A 24,655-nucleotide genomic window follows, 5' to 3' on the forward strand; every position below is an offset into this window, starting at 1 on the left:
CTTGGTTGTGGGCACATCCCTAGTAGGGGGTGTGCAGGAGGCAGCTGATCAATGTTTCTCTCTCATCGATGTTTCTAACTATCCCTCTCCCTTCCTCTCTGTAAAAAATCAATAAAATATATTTTTTTTAAGGATAAACAGTAAAATAAATTTTAGGGGAGAATTTTTGAACTAGCATTATTAGGCTATGTAGAACACCAACACTATTCTTTAAACACGTCTACCTGGGCCAGGAAAACTTAACCTGAGAGTCCACTGGTATCTCAAAGGGGTCAATGACTCGAAGTATGAAAAACTACCTGCCTAAGCCCAAGCCCTGCAGAACACTATTTGCCTGTCTCTCCAGGAAGGCCATACGACATGAAAGAGACAGGTTGTGCAGACAGATTTGGAATTGACCTGGCTCTATTCTGTGATCTTAGGCAAGTTACATACATAGTTTCTCTTTGCCTCATTTCTCTCATTTTTAACATAGGGATAAAATAACTTCTGCATCAAAGGATTGTGTAATGCCCTGGCTTGTGTGGCTTGGTTGCATGTGCCTGGGTTGCAGGATTGATCTCTGGTAGGGGTCATGTGGGAGGCAGCCGATCGATGTTTCTCTCTCACTGATGTTTCTATCTCTCTATTCCTCTCCTTTCCTCTCTCTCTAAAATCAATAAAAACATATGTTTTAAAAAAATAAACAAATAAGATATATTTTATCTAATCACATGTATATAGCCCTATGTGTTGAAGCTGTTATTAAATACTTTACTAATATCAATTCATTTAATCCTTGTAATAATTCTATGAGGTAGGCTCTATTATTATCCTAATTTTATTTTTTAAATATATTCTTATTGATTTCAGAGAGGAAGGGAGAGGGAGAGAGAGATAGAAACATCTGTAACAGTGATGGCGAACCTTTTGAGCTAGGCGTGTTAGCATTTTGAAAAACCCTAACTTAACTCTGGTGCCGTGTCACATATAGAAATTTTTTGATATTTGCAACTCCAACCATAGTAAAACAAAGATTTACATTTTTGATATTTATTTTATATATTTAAATGCCATTTAACAAAGAAAAATCAACCAAAAAAATGAGTTTGCGTGTCACCTCTGACACGCGTGTCATAGGTTCGCCATCACTGATCTATAATGACAGAGAATCATTGGTTGGCTGTCTCCTGCACACCCCACACTGAGGATTGAGCCGGCAACCTGGGCATATGCCCTGATGGGGACTCGAACCATGACCTCCTGAGTCATAGGTCAATGCTCAACCAGTAAGCCACGCCAGCTGGGCTATTATCCTAACTTTATAGATGAGAAAACTGAGGCACAGAGAAGTTAAGTCACTTGCCTAAGATTACACAGCTAATAAACATTAGGTTTAGGATTTGAACCCTGAGAATCTGATTCCAGAGTCCAGGCCCTTAAACTCTTTGCCATTTGCTTTTCATCTTTGTTGCTCAGTTGATCTTGAAGGAAGTACTGAAAGAGAAAAATAATTACCACCTTTTCACGTTTGTTAAGCACCTACTGTGCTAGGGCTTTCACATCTATTTATTTCAATCATTTAATCATCATTAGTACTTTTAAGAATGATCATAAAAAGATTTTTATAGAATACTTAAATACCAAAAATTATTTCATTTAATCCTCTAACAGCCCTGTGAAGTAGATGCTATTATTGTTGCCTTTTAACAGATAAAGAAAGTAAAGGTTTAAAAGGTTAAGTAACTTTCCCAAAGTCACATCGGTAGTAAGTTATAAAGCTGGACTTCAGACCCACGTTTGTCTGGCTCTAAAACTCTTGTGTTTAACCACAATACTCTTCTTCTCCCTGACCCTGTGTGGCAGGTATTAGGATGCTATTATTATTATTAATAAAGCACATGAATATTTATCCAGAATCCATCCAGAGGATACTGACCACGGACACTATTATCTACCACTGTGAAGAGAGGAAAATGAAGCCACGGAGACTAAATAGATACGATGCTGACCCAACGAAGCATCAGTCTAGTCACTAGGAAAGCTAACTGCAGGTTAATTTGTGGAGCAAATGAGTGTTTCCTTTGGAGTTTCCAAATGCTCTTTCAAACCTTTTTCTCTCGTCCTAGTAATTCTGATTCCCCATGGTGCTATTAAAAAAATAATATATTCTCTCCAAATTATTATGGCTCAGTTAAGAACTCAAAATGGGTGAGAGAGGATATAATGAAATATAAATGTGGAGTTCTAAGAATGCTAATGCTGTCAGCAGACAGTTCAAAGGCAGGAATTTCAGTTAAATAAGAATGTCTAACATTTTGAAGAACTCCTACCACCCAGGGCAGAACAGTGGAGAAACTAAAAACTTTGAGAGAACTTTCGAATCCAGAAAGTAAGAAATATGAAAAATATTTTAAGAACAGACAACTCTGAGAGTCTGAACTAATGGTAATAAATATCCAAAACAGTTTAATTTATAGAATTTCTGTTGACCAAGACCAGAGATGTTATGGTTTCAGTAACTCCTAGATGGTCAGGTTTGACCTAAAATGGAAAGGAGTAGCTAGTAGCAAATACCATGTAGTTCACATATTATATTAATTCTCACAATTACCTTGCTAAGTAGCCATTACCAATTTGTTTTATGGATGAGGAAAACCCTAAAAGAGTATCTAAGTCTCTTCAGTAGGAGGTAGAATTCACACCTAGTACTATCCGATTCCCAAACCATGCTGATCCCCCCGGAACAGAAAAGATCATGCCTCTCCCAGGATCTCAAAATCCACACCAATCGTGGGATACAAAGGTGAACTACCAAATGCCAGAGTGAGAGAAGGATAGTCAATGCAAAGGAGAAGGATAGTCAATGTAAAGTTAATGCAACAGTACGTGCCTGTCACTTTATAAGGTATCATGCCCCTTAAACAACAGCCCTTCTAAATGGCCCATTGGCTGTGCTGGGCTGTTTTCTGGAACACTACCTCCTACTCAAGTGATCTAAATAAGATTCCTGGACACTAATGGGGACATGCCTTCCAATGACCTCTATGACATCAACATCTTTGGATTCTTTTTCTCTGATATTGACAAATGTGACTTTTTGTGCTCTTTGAGATGTAGGTTCTAAGGTTTGAGTTTGGGTTTAAGAGTAAGAAAACTATGTCACCCAGATTTGGATATTTATGAATCATCAGGCCAAAGAACTGTGATAATGTCACTGCTTATTAGCAGTTCATTACAAGGTCCCCATTGGGCTGGCTTTATATTAAACAAATAAAAAAGAGTTCCAATCTTTTAGACATGTTTGCTGAAACAGTTGCAGATGATATGATGTCCATGGTTTGCTTCAAAACAATACTGAAGGAAGGGAAGATGGGCCATGACTTTATATCAGTTGAACGGGGTGATAGGTACTTAGGTGTTCATTATATCACTCTCTCTACCTGTATATATGTTTAAAATATTCTATAATAGCCCTAGCCAGTTTTCTCAGTAGTTAAAAGAGTGTTGGCCCACAGACTGAAGGGTCTCAGGTTCAATTCTGGTCAAGGGCACATCCCTCAATTATAGCCTCAATCCTGGGCCCCCATCCAGGGACATGCAGGAAACACCCAATCAATGTGTCTCTCTCACATCAATGTTTTTCTTTCTCCAATTCTCCTTCCATTCTCTCTAAAAGTCAATGGGGAAAAAATATTCTCATGTGGATTAATAAAATAATCCTATATAATAAAAAGCTAATATGCAAATAGACTGAACGTTGGAACAACTGGAACAACCGAATAACCGAACAACCGGTCGCTATGACGTGCACTGACCACCGGGAGGCATGTGCAGAACATGGCGGGTGTCGGCCACAGCAGGATGGTGGAACAGGTGAGTGGGGGCACCAGATCAAGGTGGGGTGCTTTGGGGAGCCGATATAGGGTAAAGCCTCGGACTGATCTGTTAGCAAAATCACAAACAAGTCTTCCGAGTCTTAAACAACCCAATCCGAGAGGTGGCCGCTGATTTATATGCACTGTCATTTAAAAAATAAAAATGGGGGAATTTGCTGGAAGCCAGTCCACCCTTGCTGCTTGACACAGTCGCTGCAGGGAAGAAACATCTGCACAGCTTATGTTTCAAGGGACCTGGCGCATATGACATATGTTTGTTCCCCCTTCTTAGCTCTATGTGTTCTAGGCAGGGCCACCTCCCCGAGAAAGGACTTATAAAGAACTTGGACTAAGACTGTTGGCAATAAATTTGGGACTTGTTGGGCCCATATCCCCAGGGGTCTGCCTACCAGGGAAAGCACCAAAGCCTATATCCCTGGAGATCCACTGACACAGGGCAGTCCCAGGGAAGGCAAGCAGCGAGGCTGGGAGGACATAACCTTTACTGAGTAGGATAATCTCCTTCAGTCACTTCCTTGTAGCCTATCAGTAGAACAGTGACCTTGGAATAGCCCTTGTAATGGAACACAGAGATTAATCTAGACAAGATTAAAATCAACAGAACTAGATAGAGACAGGATTTTTGGCAAAGGTCAGATAAGAAACAAGGAACTATAGAACGTTACCCAAAACATACCATGATGTGATTATAGAGGCATGCTTATAGGATCAAATGGTATAGATATAGATGATATAGGAGAATAAAAAAAGAACCTCGCTATGCTGATCAACTGAACGCTGTCTCCGTGTCATTCCTTCTTCGCCGACTCCGTCCACACCTTTGGGAACCCCTGGACTTGCTGGGCTGGACCCCAACAGGGTGCCTGTCTCCTGCACGCCCCAAACTGGGGATCAAGCCCAAAACCCAGGCATGTGCCCTTGACCAGAATCAAACCCAGGACCCTTTAGTCCACAGGCTCTATCCACTGAGCAAAACCAGCCAGGGCTCCTTTGTACTGCTTTAGTGCCTACTTGAACCCTTTCTATTTGATTCCTCACGATCTCTAGGGTTGCTATTATCAGGATAAGCCTCTGGTGGTTACTGAAAATTCTTGGCTCCCGCATGTGCTACAGTCCCGCCTGGCACTCACACCTGCTGCCAGTGCCAGGCCCACTCGTACCCACTGCTGGTGCCTGGCACCATCATCAGGTGCAAGCAGCGGCTGCTGGCCCTGATCACCCCTCAGGGCTTCTTCACCTCCCCCTGCTCCTGCGGGGAGATCAATTGGCTGGCAGCCACCACTCGAACCCGCTGCCACTGTCTGGGGCTGGTCCCAATCACTTGGTGCCATCAGTGGGTACGAATGGCAGCTGCCAGCCCTGATCGCCCCTGAGGGCTTCTCTACCTCCCCCTGCTCCTGAGGGGTGATCTGGGCAGCAGCCGCTGCTTACACCCGCTGACTGTACCGGCCCCACTGGCACCCGCTGCTGGCACCGGCCCCAATCACTCCGCACCTTCAGCGGGTGCGAGCGGGGCCAGCGCCATCAGCACGTGGGAGCAGGGCTGCGGCAGGAGGGGCCAGGTGGGGGCACAGAGGATGGGCCAAGACCCGTCCCTGTGCCTACTGCAGCTTTGCAGCCCACAGTTCCTTTCAAGGTGCACGAATTCGTACACTGGGCCCCTAGTAATAATAATCAGAAGAAGAAGAAGAATGTTCTATAATAAAAACACTTTAAATACAATCTTACCACTAAGTTTTTGTTTATAACATTCTATCAGTCTGCTATGCACTTCCTATTTTGTTTCTAAAAACTCAGGTCATATCTTCTCCTCAAAAGTCATCATTTCTTTAAAGCACATATTAGAAAAGGAGAAAGGCTGAAGATGAATATGCTAAGCATCCATGTTAATAAGTTAGAACATATAAATGTGTTGATGTGAGGGCAAATATATTTAAGTTATTTTGATAAAGAGATCGTTTTTCTAATTTACATTGCTAAGATTTTTTTTACTTATTTTACTAATTGTTAAATAACATGCCTAATTATGAGAGAAAACTGAGTATAGGAAGGTTTGATGTTTTATTTTTTCAAGTAGGAAATATTATTGTTAACATAAAAACATTCAAACCTGTAAAGAATTTTCGTGAGTTTATTTGAGCCAAACTGTCCACAATTGCCAGGAAGCAGAACCTCAACGGATTGAGATAATGCTCCAGAGAATGGCAGTCTTTCAACTTGTTTTAGACATTGTAATCAGAGGAGGAGAGTAGGTGGGTTACATGAAATCCATTGGTGATAGACTAGAGAGGCAGGAGAGAGCAAAGTGGGGAAACCCCTGGGATTGGATAAAAAGTAAAATGATAGACACATACTTAGGTGGGTGCAGGATAGTTAACAGTCAACAATTAATGATAACAGTCAATGATAACAATAACAATGAAGGAAGTTGTGGTATGTGTCCTGCCAGCCCAGGCACATTAGGTTGTGCCCCAAGGGGCCCGGAAAAAGGGAAGTTATAAGTTACCCAGACATTTCAAGGATATGTTATCATAGATGCAAAAAGGCTCAGTTAAGGTAAAAATTAACCTCATCAGGGAAAATACCGGCCTAGGGCATAACTACCCACCATAACTGCTTTTAGTTAAATTTTTAATTTCAGACCATCCTTTGTAGTTACTTTAGGTCTTTTCTTTAAGTTTGTAAGACTGCCAAACAGGCCTTCCCTGAGCTTAAAGGTTAGCATGTGGCCTTTTTTTTTTTTTTTTAATCCACAGATGTATACTTTCTAAAGATACCAACTATATCTCATAGAGTTTAATTATTAAAAGCCACCAAGATTAAAATGATGCAGGAACTAAGCGAATTAGTTTATACATTTTTATAATGTCATAAAACCAAGAATAAATCTATATGTTTTTTCTCCTTACTTAATTCATAATAGTAAAACATAATAAATTAATATTGTTTATTAAGTTGAGGATGACAAAAGGCCAAGTATTCCTTTAATAAGTATGTCTGCCTAGGTGTGTACTTAACTTTGGTTTTCAGCTTTTAGGAATAACTAAAGAATCACATATAAAAATTCTGTAATAGTTCTAATCAGTTTTTTTGAATCATAATGAAACTTCTATACATTTAATTGAAACAGGAATTTAGGGGTAAAACAAGACAGGTTTTGTAAATTTTAGAAATTTTGGAAATTAAGAGGACCATGGAGGAAGGACAGCTGCAGAGAAGCAGAAGGTATATTTCCATAGAATAGGGAAGCTGAAAAGCTGCAACAGGCACATTTCCATAGAATGAGGGAGCTGGGAACAGCAAAAGGTCTATATTTACAAAATAAAGAGAAGGAAGCCCTTCATCCAGAAGGAGAAGAAGAAAGCCCAAAGGGAATAGGAAAACAATAAGGAAGGAGGGAGGGAGAACCTCATATGTCCCATGTGAGGTTTGACCTTTGAGCCTAGGAGTTACTATAGTAACCAGTCAAGAGAATAGTGACCAATCAGAGGGGATATCAAGGCATCAAAATCTGTAGCTTTGGAGAAACTAAGATGGCGGCATAAGTAAACACCGGGAAATTGTCGCCTCAGACAACAATTGAAAATTACCGCAAAGGACTGAGCAAACATCATCCAGAACAACAGAAAGGCTGGCTGAGTGTAAATTCTACAACTAGAAGGAAAGAAAAGCACGCTGAGAGCCAGAGGCACTGCGGAGGTGAAGTGCAGAGGTACGCGGCTCGCACGCGCGAGGAAAGGGGGTGGCACCTGAGGACGCGGATGTCTTTTTGAATCACAAGCTCCTGACTGCTCTGAACTCCGGTTCCGGGAAGTCTCTGGGGACCCAGGACTCATACGGGGAGAAGCTGGTCTGTCCGGCAGCGGGCGAACTTGAAGGCAGCTTTCCCTCAGAGGTGCTTGCAGCAATTAGCGGGTCACTGAGACCCACGACTCCGGGCGGAGAATCAGCCATAGCTCCTTGATCCGCCCTTGGATTCCCTGAGACCCCGCCCCACCCAGGCTGTGGCAGAGGCTTTTGCATGTGAATGTACCTAACTGCAGCCGAGCCAGGCAGACCCGGAACTTCCAAGAGAAGGCCCAAGGCCCCGCAGCGGCTTGCATTGCTTCACAGCTGAGCCTCTTCGTGGCTCCTGCTGTGTGGCCTCAGGCAGAGGCTGAATTAGCACCTCCTTAGATCCAGGAGCCACTGTACCTAGTGGTCAGAGGGGGACCATCCAGACTGCAACTCCTCAGATCCATAAGGGACACACTCAGGGAGCAGACTCAGTGAGCACCAAAGCCCCAGTGAAGCAAGTCTTGCCCCAGAAGGGTGTCTTCAGCACAGAAGTTCTCCCACTTTAGACACAGCTGATTCTCACAGCCAATTGGCCTGGAGGTCAATTCCTCCCAGTGATTCTACAACAACCAAGGCACCAAGAGTGTCCACCCCAGGTAACTGGGGAGGCTGAGCTACTGGGCCCTACAGGACACCTGGCGCGCAGGGCCACTCTATCAACACAGGCAAGCTGCCAAAATGCGGAGACAAAGAAACAGGTCACAAATGGCAGAAATGGAGGAAAGCAAATGATTGGATATAGAGTTCAAGGCCACGTTTATAAGGTTTTTCAAGAATTTTATGGAAACCGCCGATAAATTTAATGAATCCCTCAATAAGTATAGTGAGACCATGGAGGACATGAAAAAGGACCAACTAGAAATTAAGCATACACTGACTGAAATAAAGAATAATTTACAGAGATCCAGCAGCAGACAAGAGGATCCCAAGAATCAAGTCAAAGATTTGAAATACAAAGAAACAAAAAATACCCAACCGAAAAAGAAAAGAGATTCCAAAAATATGAAGATAGTGTAAGGAACCTCTGGGACAACTTCAAGCGTACCAACATCAGAATTATAGGGGTACCAGAAGGAGAGAGAGGGCAAGATATTGAAAACCTTTTTGAAGAAATAATGACAGAAAACTTCCCCTACCTGGTGAAAGAAATGGACTTACAAGTCCAGGAAGCGCAGAGAACCCCAAACAAAAGGAATCCAAGGAGGACCACACCAAGACACATCATAATTAAAATGCCAAGAGCAAAAGATAAAGAGAGAATCTTAAAAGCAGCAAGAGAAAGACAGTCAGTTACCTACAAGGGAGTACCCATACGACTGTCAGCTGATTTCTCAACAGAAACCATGCAGGCCAGAAGAGACTGGCAAGAAATATTCAAAGTGATGAATAGCAAGAACCTGCAACCAAGATTACTTTATCCAGCAAAGCTATCATTCAGAATAGAAGGTCAGATAAAGAGCTTCACGGATAAGAAAAAGCTAAAGGAGTTCATCACCACCAAACCAGCATTATATGAAATGCTGAAAGGTATTCTTTAAGAAGAGGAAGAAGAAAAAGGAACTCTTACCATTTGCCACAGCATGGATGGAACTGGAGAGCGGATAAATACCACATGATCTCACTCATTTGTGGAATATAATGAACAACATAAGCTGATGAACAAGGACTGATCCAGAGACGGAGAGGCATTGATTGGACTGTCGGGACTTGGAGGGAAGGTAGGGGAGGGTGGGGGTAAGGGGGAAAGATCAACCAAAGGACTTATATGCAAGCATATAGGCCTAATCAATGGACATGGACAACGGGGGGGTGAGGGCATGAGCGGGGGGGGGGGGGTAGAGGGTAACGTGGGGACAAGGACACATATGTAATATCTTAATCAATAAAAAATATATTAAAAAAAAAATCTGTAGCTTTTATAAGCCATAGGGAAAAGGAACTCAGTGAGACCCTTTCCCCCTCCCTACATGAGAGTTCATTCTGTGGGACTCTTTCCCCCTCCCCATGTGGGAATCTGTATTTTTCTTTAATAAATTTCCACCTTTGCTGTCCTACCTTCTGTCTGTAGATATTCTTCGACTCTGGGGGACAAAGAATTCGGGTTCCAGTCCAAAAATTCCGTATCATATGAAGAATAAAAGTATATGCTGTTACTAGTAAGCCCTGGCCGGTGTAGCTCACTTGGTTGAGCATCATCCATGCACCAAAGGGTTGCCGGTCTAATTCCTGGTCAGGGATCATGCCTGGATTGTAGGCTAGATCCCCAGTGGGGGGCTGCAGGAGGCAGTTGTGTGATGCTACACTTTCACATCAATGTTTTTCTCTCTCTTCCTCTCCCTCTCTCTCTCTAAAAATCAATGAAATTATTTTTTAAAGTATATGCTGTTAAAATTGATCAGTGCAGAATCAGGCAGGATAACAAACAATAAAACTGTATGATTTACAAAACAAAGTTGATTTATAACCTAAGCTACATGCACATTGTGTCTGGCAGAACAGAATCTGCTCCTCATAATCACTCAGGGATCCAGGATGAGGGAGCAACGACCCTCTGTGCCAGAAGGAAAAGAAAGTTCTGGAGAATTTCACATGGGTGAAGGTGACATTTCACTTCTGTTCATAACTCACTGGCCAGAAAGAGTCACATGGCCTTACCCAACCCCAAGATTGCCATAAAATGCACTCCAATCTTATGCCTGGAAAGGAGGCGGGAAGGGTGGAGATTTGGTTAACTGTATCAATGATTTTCATAGTATGTTTTAACTTTTATCGAGTAACACATACCAAACTTAAAATAAAATTGTTGACTTTTTTAAAGGTTATTATTCCATTTAACATGAAAAATATGAAAGTCTCCTAAAATAATCCGTTTTGCATTTAAAATAACCACTGTCACTAACCTCTGCTACTTCAGCTCTTCAAAGATGCTTTTCTTCCCAGATAATGACACATACTATAGATAAGTATTGAAAATAGCTGAAAAAAAATTGCTTGTATTTAAATATGTTGGAAGGGAAATTGAGGGTTCAATATTTTCTTCAGAGCTAGCTTTGTTTTCTCTCACCACTCTCTCCAGTAACAATGCACTTCTTAACCACAGAGGATGGAAGAGACATGATGATTAAAGGAAATTTACTCCCATACTCACACTCACACAGTATATCTGACTTCAGAAAAGCACAACAAATATCCAATTACCATGTTTCTAACAGCCATACTTCACCCAGGAAAAGACAAGAAGCCTAAGAGCGTACAGTGCCTTCACTGATCATTAAAGGAAGCCTCCCCCAAAGCATGTTGAACTGTCCCTCGGTTTGTCATGGAAGATTCTACACCCTGGATGAGAGATATACCTGTCTTTGGTAATGTGAGAAAATAACTATTGTAAACGCAGAAGTAGAAGAGAAGAACCTACACCAGTGATGGCGAACCTTTTGAGCTCGGCATATCGGCATTTTGAAAAACCCTAAATTAACGCTGGTGCCGTGTCACATATAGAAATTTTTTGATATTTGCAACCATAGTAAAACAAAGATTTATATTTTTGATATTTTATATATTTAAATGCCATTTAACAAAGAAAAATCAACCAAAAAAATGAGTTCGCCTGTCACCTCTGACACGTGTGTCATAGGTTCGCCATCACTGACCTACACAATTCTAGGAAAGAGTATTCATTGGGAATCTGTAAATTAATTTACTTAAAAGAGTAAATATCCACCCGCCCCTTGGACTATGTCACACGATAAGAACTTGAAGTTGAGGTGAACTTTAATTCTTGCTCTATCTAATGGCAAGGAATATGTGCCATACAATATGATGGATAATGAAACTGCTTACAGAAGAGGCTATTTCAACACAACCTAGAGTAAGAAGTATATTTTCAATTATGATCCCATACACACATACACATTGTTTCATGAAACAATAATTACCCTTACTATATGTGATACACTCTGATATCCTCTATTCTGATGTCTTTAATGCTGGTCACAACCCACTAAATTGCTTTTATAACCAACTAATGAATCATAACCCACAATTTTAAAACACTGAGCTATAGAAAATAGAAATATGTAAGGCAATCCCTGATTATAAGAAGTGTCCTGCCCTAACCAGTTTGGCTCAGTGGATAGAGCATCGGCCTGCAGACTGAAGGGGCCCAGGTTCGATTCCAGTCAAGGGCATGTACCTTGGTTGCAGCACATCCCCAGTAGCGGGTGTACAGGAGGCAGCTGATCGGTGTTTCTCTCTCATCTATGTTTCTAACTCTCTATTCCTCTTCCTTCCTCTCTGTAAAAAATCAATAAAATATATTAGAAAAAAAAAAAGAAACCTTAGCTTGAAGGGATAAGGGACAACTGAGGTCTAGAAGTCAATGTTCATAGGAGGTTAAAATTTACTCTGTTTTGTTAGTTTGCCCACCCTACTATTCACATTTTTCCATTGGCCAGTTTCTGAACCAATATCACAAGCTTGCTGTTTCCAACTCTGTGGTAAACTGAAAAATTTCCCCCAAATTTATCAGGTCCTAATCCCTGAATCTATACTACTATATATAGAAAAAGGACCTTTGCATATATGAATAAATTAAGGATCTGAGGCAGGGAGATTATCCTGTATTAACCAAGTACACCCTAAATGCATTTACATGTATCCCTGTAAAAGGGAGGCATTAGGAGATCTGACCCACATAAGAGGAGAAGGTGATGTGAAGAGGAAGGAGAAAGAAATTTGAAAATGCTAGCCTTGAAGACTGGAGTGATAGGACTCCAAGTCAATGAAGCTGGAAGAGTCAAAGAACTGATTTTGCCCTAGAGCCTCTGCAGAGAGCTTTGATTTTGGTCCAGTGATACTGATTTTGGACTTCTGGCCTCCAGAATGGTGACAGAATAAAGCTCTGATATTTTAAGCCACAGCAGGCTCAGGAAACTAATATGAACCCCATTAACATGACCTAAAGAGAGTCATAGTGCAACGTGCCCAGAGCACATGGCCACCTGTAACTTTATACTTTACTATGTTTTAAAAGAGAGTTATGGTAATTTTTTTTAATTTAAAGAGTTATGGTAGCTTACAGAGATTCACAAACATACTGATAACACAAATAATAACTGGGTGAAAAGAGAAAAAACAAATACAGCCCTGGCCAGTGTGGCTCAGTTGGTTGGAGCATCATCCCCTACACCAGAAGGTGGTGGGTTCAATCCCCAATAAGGGCATGTGTGGGAGGCAGCCAATTGATGTTTCTCTCTTTCTTTCCCTCCTTCCTTTCTCTAACATCAATTTTTTAAAATATATCTATTTTTATTTTTTTAACATTTTTTTTATTACTTTCAGAGCGGAAGGGAGAGGGGGAGAGAGGTAGAAACATCAATGATGAGACAGAATCTTTGATTGGCTGCCTCCTGCACACCCCCTACTGAGGATTGAGCCCACAACCCCAGCATGTGCCCTTGACCAGAATCGATCCTGGAACCCTTCAGTCCACAGGCTGACGCTCTAACCACTGAACCAAACCAGCTAGGGCTCTAGGGTACATTTTAGAATATTTATGAAAGGCCTTGAATAACTCTCAGAAAATAAGTACATGTTCAATAAATGTTTCATACAGTATGGATGTGGCTTGCTTGAAAGTAAATTTAATATGAAAAGAAATACCTATTGAATTTCTACTATCTGCAAAGCGGATCTGGGTGACGACTGAGGAGTCAGATAAATATCCCATCTCTGTCCCTGAAAGAAGCATCCAGGCCAGTGGAGGAAGAGGGCCACAAAGGGCTCCAAACAGCGCCCCTAATCCAGGGAGTACCAGGAATGGCCTCCTGCAGGTGACACTAATTGCCTATTAGAGGATGAGTAGGTAGGCGGAAGGACAGGTGTATGGCACCCCATGTGGAGCCGAAGACTTCACTCCCTAGAGTCAAGGCTTAGGATGGATGAAAAGAGAGTAACACCAAAAGAAGAGGAAAAGAAAAAAGAAAGTGCATTTCATCTTCCACCACAAGGCACACACAATAGCCACTGCTTCAGAGATCTGGGGGGCAGCTGTGTAGCCACTTCCAGCAAAACACGGTTAGCGAACCTCGCAGGACCTTACAGGAAAGCTAATCTTCCTTCCTTACCCCGACCACCTAGTCCTCACTGCTCCGCACACCGGAGGAGCTAGCCTCACTGCGCAGGCGCCAGGTCTGGCGCTAGTAGCTCCGAGTCTTCCACTAGGGCTCCCCTCTAGCCCCCAGGCTTTCGTTTCTCTACTGCTCTCCGCAGCGGTTTCTGGCGAGACTTGGAGCCGGGTTAGGGGCGGGCCTTCCGGTGGAAGGGCGCGTGGGAGAGGAAGGTCACCACTGGGTAAGGCTGTCCGTGACTTTGTGGGGGTCTGTAGAGCGGTATGGGCGGTGGCTTGTAGGGGCGGGGGTGGCGGGGGGGGGGGGGGAGGGTTGGGGTCCACAACTTTGTAGGGTCGCCGAGAATAGAAGGAGACAGTTTCATTTTTAAGCAGCTTGGAAGGTTCACCGGTATCATACAAACAACTTGGCCTTTTCATGCGAAAATTGGGGGGTTTTCTAAACTAAGGACGCTAGCCTAGTTTCCTCTCCGGCGCAGTTACTGTCTTCTTGATTAGGGAGCTTTCAAGACTCCGTTTCTGTGCTCACCGGATGGCTTTTTGCACCGTAGCTTTGTGTGGGGTATGCAGATTAATTTTGTTAGCAGCTTGAGTAAAATATAATAGAGTGATATTTAAGAAAAATATTCGCGAAATACCCTGCCGATTCGACGTCTGGTGACACGGTTCCTTCGATCACAGGCAGGTGTGATCCAGTCAGTTGGAGGGTTTTGGGGATGTTCTTGTTAAACTGAATAAAGCTGATATACAAAAATATATATATATATATATATATATATATATATATATATATATATATATATATATATATATATCCCACATTCAAAGGCTGATAAATCGCGTTGCTTACCCATATCTTCGGGGGGAAAAATCACTTCTGTCGTGGTAAACAACCTGCTTCCCTATTTATAATGATCTGGCCCTCTAGCAACTTCAGCGCGAAATTATAGCTAATTTGCCTACAAAGGTCAGGTGGTCATACTAATCTGGCCACTCAGTGTATATCCAGAGCCGTTGATGTCTCTGAGACCCAGTAAAATGGTCAGTACCGGGCTTTAAAAATAAGAAAGCATTGTGTTTAGAGTGTTTTCCTGGAAACATGTGTGCACAGCGTGTGAGTTCCTTGGGGCCAGCTGATGATGAGGGCGGGCGCTGGACGGTGAGTTCTGTGGCCAGCCTCACTACGCAGGAGGCAGTGTAACGGTCCTCATGTAGCAGATGAGAACACGGAGGCCAGGAGTGCAGTGCCTACTACTAACAGGTTAGGCCATGAAAGCACAGAGGCAAAATTCCACCCAGATTCTCAGCTCCAGAGCTGGAGCTCTCCTCTAACCACTGGTTTTTGAGAAACTGGAGAAAGCGCTCCCCAGCAAGATTTACACACACGCACACGAACGATTCAGCATACATTTTTAAAGTTCCACAGGATTCACCACGCCAAGGGATATCCAAGTTAAGAACTCCAGCACTTTTCAAAGAAAAAAGGCAAACCTAATTCGAAACCAGTATTGAAATAAACATTGAACCTGACCTTTTCAGTGCATTAGAAGTATCAGAAAAAAAATCAAACTTGCCCTTTTATGCCAAAGTAAAAATATGGGAATTTCCTTATGTGGGCCTAATATGTTTGAGTAATTTGTTTTTTGCTTACCATTTTTAACTCCAGTTAATTTTCCTTCATGATACTGTTTTATTTAGTTCACATTTAAAGAAAAGTGATTTAATTGTACCTCTTAGAATGGCTTCATGTGAATAAAAATCTAATTGACATGTAAAATATTTGCCTTTTACTTTAATGCCTTTAACAAGGTCATCAGATTTTTTTAAAAAATAAAATGGAAGGAATCCATAAAAAGGCATAGCAAGGCCCTAAAAAGTCCTAAATATGGCATTTGAATTTTTTAAAAACTTAAGGCTAGTAAAAAGTGGCAGTTTGCCAGGATTAGAACCAATATTTATGGACAGCAAAACTTTTAAGCTGTTTTAGCCTATGTGGAGGGGGGAAAAAGAACATCAAGTTCCTATGCCATTCTTAATCAGACACATATGGGCTATGTGGAAGGAGACTACAAAGCAGTAATTGATAATTATAACCATTTTCAGTTTCCTTCTATTTAGCAAGTGGTTCTCTGTTCCTAGTAAGAGATTCAGGTTTGAAAAGATTTATTCCCTTTCTCCATCATAAAAGTTTGAGGACTTGGATTTTGTGATATAATCACATTCCAATGGATTCTAATGAGACCTTTTGATTTATAAGCTACTAGAGGCCCAGTGCACAAAATTTGCAAGGCCTTTAGAGGTTTAAAGCACTAACTTGCTAACTATTTTTGTTTATACATTAAACCAGCGGTTTTCAACCTTTTTCATTTCATGGCACACATTAATTACTAAAATTCTGTGGCACACCAAAATATGTATATTTTTTTGCCAATCTGATCAAAAAAAATAGGTATAATTTTGATTCACCCACACCGGACAGCTATTGTGTTGACTGTTGTCATTTTATTTGACAACCTAAAGGAAAAGAGGGACTTTGTAGCAATTTGAGAGTTTTGAGCATCACTTTCTGCTTGAACTCTTTGGAGATGGAATTCAGGAGGAACTTCAGGCTGTGACTGACTTCCAATAACCCACCCTGGACCCCGGAGTCTTCTCAGATTCCCTGTGAAGAAGATTCAGCTGGCACTCAAGTACTAGCAAAGGACTTAGTAACTTGACTCTCAGCCCTACTACAAAATTCCCTTCCCTTCCACCAAAACATTCACCCCAACAGCAGGACAGAGAAAAAAACTTAAAGGGGTTGGACTGGGGCTGAATCAGGGCATGCTATATAGGAGATGACGTGGAGTGAGGAACTGTTCTGAAAGAAAGGATGTTACAAGTTATTAGATCTTTGCTTAAAAAAGACCTACAGAAGAGGAAACTTGAGATTGAATCAAGATTCAGAAGATTTACATGTAGCTGTCATTGCCTATATCATGGAGATCCTTCTGATAATATAATATCATGGAGAATTATAACATGGAGTCGATTTGGACATAAACCTTGTTCTCGTACTTTTTTTTTTCTTGCAAGTAATTTTAAGTCATTATGCAGCAGCTTAGGCAAACTACTCTGCTAGGATAGACTGTATACTAATATTTAGATCACCTATGATAGAAGTTCTGTGATGGTCTTTTTCTTGTCTACCTTGATACCAGGAATCAATTTAGATTGCATTTAAATGACTTCAGTATACTTCAGTTCCTTTTTTATTTGACCCAAAGAAGCACTAATAGGTCTGAATGTTGTCATTGTGTTTTAGAAGCCTGAAGTCAGTAAGATGAAACCCAACATCAAGAATGAGAACCAAGTAACTTGTATGGAAGAAATGTAAGACAGAATACATTGGATGGTTTGGCTACAACATGATTAGTGCAGGGTGCATTAACTAGATTCTCTGGTTTTCAAAAACTTGAGTTGTAACAAGTTTTTTGATGTGCTATTTCAATTTTTAGTAGCAAATGTGTGTATAGGGCATCTTATGAAAATTCAGGACATATACGAAAAAATTAAATAAAGGAAAAGAGGTCAGTGTCCCTGACTAAATAGTCAGGTATTGCATGTTTTACAAACTCTTGCGGCACACAGTTTGAAAATCACTGTGTTAAACAGTTAATGACCTTTTTCTCTCATTGATGAAAATATAACCCCAACTCATCCCCATCCAGATAATGAAGCAAGAGTTGGGAGAGAAGTGAATCTGGGAACTAAAAGGAAAAGGAAAAAGAAACAGCAAGACTTGCACAGATTCCTGGTTTGGGGGGTCAGGGGAAGGCAAAGGAATCTTGGATCTAACAGTTGTCCCTTTGCTGGCCTTCAGGTGGCACTATTGGCCCAAGATTGCTTGGTTGGTTTCAGAATGATAAATGGTTTGAGACTGATAATTCTTAAATTGGTTTGAGGCCAGTCTCTGCTCTTTCAATGGATCTTGACATACACATTAAATATTCCTTAATTTAAACACTGATTTTTGGTTTTGTTTTTCTTGCACTAGATATTTTGAAATGTACTTAACACCCTTCCTGTTTAGGAGGGGTTTTTTGTCTATTTTTCCACCTTTTTTTCAAGACAGGTTTATGACATTTTTCTGTTTGGAGATCAACTCCTTTTTATCCCAGCTGAACTATCCCCCAAGATGGTCTCTTAGCATAGATTCTCATCTCACTATGTACAAAAATGTCAAATTAGCATATTCTGCCAATAGTTACCTACATTTAACTGGAATGAAATAAGATAGTTATTTCACCAGAGCATTCTTGGTTTTTATGTATCACCTATGTAATTTTTGGTATTTTAGCTATGATTTCTGCATATTACAGATACCATTTATATACCTATTTGAACATTCTATCCCTCTTGCCTCGACCTGCACGGCTAGGTTCAGGATCTGAAGGAGGGGCCGATGCCCAAATGAAAATGCTATACAAGAAATATGAATTTAGAAGGCATTGGGGCCCTAACTGGTTTGGCTCCATGGATAGAGCATCCACTGAAAGGTCCCAGGTTCGATTCTGGTCAAGGGCATGTACCTTGGTTGCGGGCACATCCCCAGTAGGAGGTGTGCAGAGGCAGCTGATCGTGATGTTTCTCTCTCATTGATGTTTCTGACTCTCTATCCCTCTCCCTTCCTCTCTGTAAAAAATCAATAAAATATATTAAAAAAAAAAAAAAAAAGGCGGCATTGGGCGGAGGGGAGGCAGATGGAACCTCTTTCATGAAGAGGCTCACTGAGTCCTGGCCTAGTCTGCTTCTTTTTTTAAAAAATATATATTTTTATTGATTTCAGAGAGGAAGGGAGAGGGAGAGACAGATAGAAACATCAATAATGAGAGAGAATCACTAATTGGCTGCCTCCTGCACGCCCCCTACTGGGGATCGAGCCCGCAACCTGGGCATGTACCCTTGACTGTTATCGAACCTGGGACCCTACAGTCTGCAAGCTGATGGTCTATCAATGGAGCCAAACCGGCTAGGGCAGTCCGCTTCTTATTCAGTTTTAGATACACATCTTGCCCTCAGTAAAGCACGGCAAACAAGCAGCAGACAGTCTCAAAGGTCAGTAAAGATCAGTAAGGTCCAGTAAACATTTACTTGGAGGCTATCAGGTCAGGAGATTGCTTTGAGACACCACTATCTCAACATGAACAATCGGTGCCTAGCATAAGCCCTGCTAACGCTCAAGGTCCATCAGCGTCCCGCGTTCCTTGGTGCATGCTCATGACAGTGTTGGCATGCGGTGGCTTCCCACACCTCTGAAGAACAAGTTACTGTTTTCAGCTAATAAGACTTAGCTAGTTTGCATTAAAGCAGAATATAGAAGATGGAAGATAAGCAATATCACAATTCACAAGTGCCCTCTATTCGGGAATAAAATGAATCTTTTGAGCTCTTCACTTTATTTCTGTAAGACCACTATCTTTGTTTTTCCCAAATGGCTCTCAGTCTCTAAGCAGAATTCAATCCAGCAACCTAGAGGCTAAATGACCTCATAACTCATTAGCAGTTCGCAGCCATCTGGAGCCCTTGAGGAGATCAGTGTTCAAAGGGCTGATAATAAAGACAACAGCATAATTATTTCTCTGCCATGATTAAACCTTTAGATGGCAAGCAGTCAGCATATTTATTCTGTAGACTGCTTAGGTGGGTGTTTTTGAAGGTATAATAATACTGTGGTAGGAAAACTTGTTTCTCTGCCCTCATCTAGCCTACAAATAGGTAAACTGACCATAACTTATTGAATCACAAAATAGTTCATTGTAAGAAAGGGCATAGAGCAAGAGCGATAGTATATAAACACCAAATGTAAAAATTGCAAATATAAAACATGCAAAGGAAATAGCCACTTGGACTGTGGATGTTCTCAGCTCCAAGGCATGTCCTGCCAACAACATGGACAGAATCACGTATGACTTACTGTGTTTTCGCTTTCTAAAGTGTTCATTCAGTAATCTGTGAATGTCTAACACTAACCCATTTGTCTTTTCATTTTCTTTAGGGACTCTTTCTCCCTCCTGCCCCAGAAATGTCTTCACTTTCAGAATATGCCTTGCGCATGACTCGCCTGAGTGCCCGGCTATTTGGTGAAGTTGCCAGGCCTACTGATTCCAAATCCATGAAAGTGGTGAAACTGTTTAGTGAGCAGCCTTTGGCCAAGAGGAAGGAGACATATGACTGGTATCCAAATCACAACACTTATTTTGCGCTCATGGGGATACTGCGTTTTTATGGCCTCTACAGGTAATGACAAAAAAACAAAGAGCAACCAGTAAGGGATTATTGCAGTAGATCAGAAAAGGGGGGAAAAATAGCCTTTCCATCTTTATAGTTTTGTGGTTCTTATAATAGTGACCAGCTAGTCTAAAAGATAGTTTGGGGGGAGGGGTGAGGGAGGGAGGCTTTCAAAATATTCATGATGGGACCCCGGCCGGGTGCTCAGTGGTTAGAGCAGTCACGGGTTCAATTCTAAGTGAAGGGCAAGTACCTTGGTTGCTGGCTCAATCCACCCAATTGGCGCATGTATGGGAGGCAACCAGTCGATACATCTCTCTCACACACCCTCTTCCCCCCTCCCTCTCTTTCACTCTCTCTGAAAAATCAATGGAAAAAAATATGCTCGGGTGAGGATTAACAAATATATATATCCATGATGAGCCTACCAAAAATAAAGGGAAACATGCACTTATTGGAAGACATAAGTTAATTATGTCCATAATGTGATTTAACATTGACTAGATACTGAGCTATCGCGAGATGTTTAATTGGTCAAGAGCATTCTAAGCGGATGCGGAGGAAAACTGGTCCAAACATTGAGCAGGTTCCTGTTGGTCGATCTGCTTCCTAGCTGGTGTGGGGCAGCCTCATTTCTTCCCTGGTGGCAATTTTTGTTGGAGTTCTTATTGCCTTCCACCCTTTTCTGGCATTTTTAGTTGGTACACTTTTTAATATGCTAACATGGTCTAAATGAGGTGTAGTTCACCTTTAATTGTAATATGTAAGCTATTAAAATAGAATAATAATGTATAATAGTAAAAGTAGTAGGCTCTTTCCTGCATTTGTATGTTTGAGTATATATAGGAAGTGGGAGCTCAGAACACTATACAACTCTCGAAATAAAATATATCAAATACCTGCCTAGGGCAACAAAACAAAATTTAATTTGGGACTGTTCACTCTAATGTAATAAAATTACTAGTTCATTCCAGATAGCTGCATTCATTTATCCAACAGATATTTTTTGAAGTACCTTCCACATGTGGGCACTTATGATGGGCACAAGGGAGCCACAGTGAACAAATAGGATAGATTTTCTTAGTTAATATATTATTACAGATTATAATCCATGCATATTTGAACTTATGGTATTGCTTTGGGGACAGTTTCCCTTGCCATTAGCCTGGGCTCAGAAAATAAAAATTAATTTTATTATGACCGAAAAGAAAATATCACTGGAAGGCAGATCTCCTGAATAGAAAATTATAACCCATAACAAAATCACATTCAGCTACTTAATGTACCTATTTGCTGCCACTCTCCATTTGTTTGAAAAATAAAGCCTTGCCTATCTTTGGGGACGGGAAAAAACACTTAGCATTTTGTTATCCATAGAAAAGCATAATTATTTTCATGTAAATGGTTCCTCGCCTGCTGTGGCAAAAGGCAGGATGAAACTAGACAGTTTACAATAAATAAAATATTACTCCAAGCCTGCAAGGGGGAGGGAAGCACAGATTCTCAAAAACAGTGACCCATTCAGTCTAGCAGGTTCTTGGGCCATTTCATCAACGGAGACAAAGACCCCTGCCTTTGAAGCTTTCTTTCTGGCTGGGTGTGGATGGGAATGGGGAAGGGAATGTAGAAGAGGCAGAAAAACAGTAAATAATTATGTGGTATGTTACAAAGTTGGACATCTGTGGAAAGAAAAATAGTGGAGCAGGCTGGGCAGGATCAAGGGTGCTGAGAGGGCCCTGGGTGAGTGGGGAGCAGGTAGATCACAGTCTTAAACAGGATAGTCAGGGTTAGCCTCATTGAGAAGATGAGGTTTACGCTGAGACTTGAAGGTGATGAGTGAGCCCAGCGGAACCTGGAGAAGAGCTTTCGAGACAGAGGCAAGGGCAGAGCAAAGCCCTGAGGCAGATGTGCCCCTGGTGTGTTCCAGGAGCAGCACGGAACAAGGGGTGAGCGGTAGGACTACAGGCAGATCATGAAGGGCTCTGAGGGCTGTGGGAAGGACTCTGGCTTTTGCTCTGGGTGAGATGGGGAGCCTTTTGCAGGGCTGTGAAGAAAGGAGTGATAGGATGTGACTTAGATTTTAGAAGAATTACTCTGGCCACTGTTGAGAATAGATTATTTGGGGCAATCATAGCTAATCCCAAAGAGGTATGTTGTATCCATCATGTTCATGGACTGAAACAACATACCCTATAAAACCACTATTTCAAAACAGCCTAGGAAGTTAAAAATTGGCCAGCAAAACCCTCTGTGACATTTAATTCATATGCTATTATTGTCCATACTTTACAGATGAAGAGAATAAGATTCAAAGAGGGAAGGTCGCTTATCCAAGGTCACGCAGCTACTAAATGGCGGAGCTGTGATTTGAAACCAGGTTCGAATGGGTTCCCGAGCTTACATATTTAAACACCACTGTTCTCTAGGTATTTGATTGCAGAATACAGATATTTTTACACATCGTGGGCAGTCTTCATCTTACACCCATCTGCTTGTACATATAGTCCTGGTTGCCTTGATCCCTAGAGTACCTGTCTTTTGATTTGGCTCCCATCTGCCTGAGCCTTTTGTTGTGAACTGTCTACTGCCATTAAGTCAGCTTCCTCCACACTATTCCCCCTTGTAGTAGGTGCTAATTCCTGGGATTCTCAGGGTCTGTGTGTAGCTGTTGAAGCTTTTACCCACTTTCTGCTCCTCTCATATTTTGTCTTGGTATAATAGGGAAACTTGGGTAATTATTAGTGTGGTATCATAGTTCCATAGGTTTACAGGCTGGCCCAAGAATTAACTGTCATTATTTCTCTGAAGGGGAACTGTAATTTAGAAGTGAACTTTTGGAATACAGTGAATCTGTATGTTGGGGACTCCCCATCCTTTCTGTTCACCAAGCTGAGCATGTGCTTTGTAGAAGTCATGGATTAATTACCACAACCACCTAAGGCAGTGGTCGGCAAACTCATTAGTCAACAGAGCCAAATATCAACAGTACAACGATCGAAATTTCTTTTGAGAGCCAGATTTTTTAAACTTAAACTATATAGGTAGGTACATTGTTATTAACTTAATTAGGGTACTCCTAAGGCTTAGGAAGAGCCGCACTCAAGGGGCCAAAGAGCCGCATGTGGCTCGCGAGCCGCTGTTTGCCAACCACGGATAAGGGAACAGTGCTAGATTGGTGTACTTTTCCAATCTGTAAAATCCTGGCTTTTTTCTCTCTCCATTCAGAGACGAGCATCAGGACTTCAAGGAGGAGCAGAGACGTCTGAAGAAACTTCGAGGAAAGGGGAAACCAAGGAAAGGAGAAGGAAAAAGAGCAGCAAAAAAGAAATAGTGTTTGTCAGTGCGAAGAGAAACTTCCTCCTCTGCAACTGAGAGCAGAAGCAAGAGTTTATTCTCTTTCTCCATGTTGAATGAGGAACACAAATGCTCCGTGTTGAAGTCTGATCCAGTTAAAGTGTGACCGGTTTCTTGACCACATTCTAATTCTGCAAAGTTATTTTGGCCTTGGTTTTGTAATCTGAGGTTTACCACATTCCCTAAAGAAATGAATGCAGCCCAGCCGGTGTGGCTCAGAGGCCGAGCACTGACCCAGGAACCAAGAGGTCATCGATTGGATTCCTGGTTGTAGGCTCAATCCCCAGTGGAGGGCATGGAGGAGGCTATCGATCAATGATGTTGCTCTCTCACTCATCAGTGTTTCTCTCCCTCTCCCTTCCTCTCTCTAAAAATCAATAAAAACATTTTTAAATATATATATATAAAAAGAAATAAATGCATAGATTATTGCTGAATGGCTTGTGTGGGGTGAGAGTGGGGTGTTGGGAAAGGGAGGGAAACATTAAGTAAGCACACTAGTCTCATTACTTTCTCTTGCTTCCCCATAAGCCCTGAAGTCTTTCATCTCTGGCTGTTCAGCCACTGTCTCCACCTCCAAGCTCAAACTTTATGTGCCTCTCCACCCAATCCTTTGAGAATATCTAATAGAGTATATACCTCGTAAGAGAATATTAAGTATCTGCTGTATACAAGGTACTGGGGTCCTGATAATACAGTGATTAGCAAGAGAAACAGTCCCTACCTGGTAGGACTTTCAGCCTTGTGGAAGAAATGTTACCTAATTATGTAAATACAATAGTATTAAATGCTACAAAGGAAAAATCCAGACTTCTAGGAGAGGGTGGAAGGTTGGCAAATTGATCCAAAGCGATAGCAAGAGGCCCAAACGTCAGTAGGGAGTTTAAAGAAGGCCTCCCTAAGGAGATGATGTTTAAGCTGGCTCTGAAGGATGAATCAGAGTGGGGCAGAAGAAAAACGATGGTAAAACAGGCACAGAGACCACCTAAGGTAAGAAGTCCTGTTCAAGGAGTTGAAAAAGACCACTAACTAGTTCTGGTTGGTCATAAGGAAATAGAGGACAGATCATGAAGGGCTTTTGCAAGGTCTGTGAAAAAGCTTGGCCTAACCAACTTCACCAAAGATCACAGTGTATGAGATAGTATTTCCATTAGAGAGGACTGATGTACACAGGTGAGTAGCTAGCTGC

General features: G+C 41.5%; 1 protein-coding gene across 2 annotated transcripts; it reads left to right on the forward strand.

Annotated features, from left to right (window-relative positions):
• The first annotated feature begins 13,951 nt into the window (after positions 1-13,951).
• MRPS33 (mitochondrial ribosomal protein S33) lies at positions 13,952-23,797 on the forward strand. Of its 2 annotated transcripts, XM_036328535.1 has the most exons (4): positions 14,034-14,066; positions 17,147-17,214; positions 19,880-20,121; positions 23,338-23,797. In XM_036328535.1, the coding sequence occupies exons 3-4, from the start codon at positions 19,907-19,909 to the stop codon at positions 23,441-23,443; spliced, it is 321 nt and encodes a 106-aa protein (XP_036184428.1). In that variant the 5' UTR covers positions 14,034-14,066; positions 17,147-17,214; positions 19,880-19,906; the 3' UTR covers positions 23,444-23,797. The 2 variants fall into 2 exon arrangements, with proteins under 2 accessions (XP_036184427.1, XP_036184428.1); XM_036328534.1 differs by lacking the exon at positions 17,147-17,214 and having other exon boundaries at positions 13,952-14,066.
• Positions 23,798-24,655: the final 858 nt, after the last annotated feature.

Source organism: Myotis myotis, unplaced genomic scaffold (assembly GCF_014108235.1).
Source record: "Myotis myotis isolate mMyoMyo1 unplaced genomic scaffold, mMyoMyo1.p scaffold_m19_p_11, whole genome shotgun sequence".
In the NCBI taxonomy this organism is placed as follows: Eukaryota; Metazoa; Chordata; class Mammalia; order Chiroptera; family Vespertilionidae; genus Myotis; species Myotis myotis.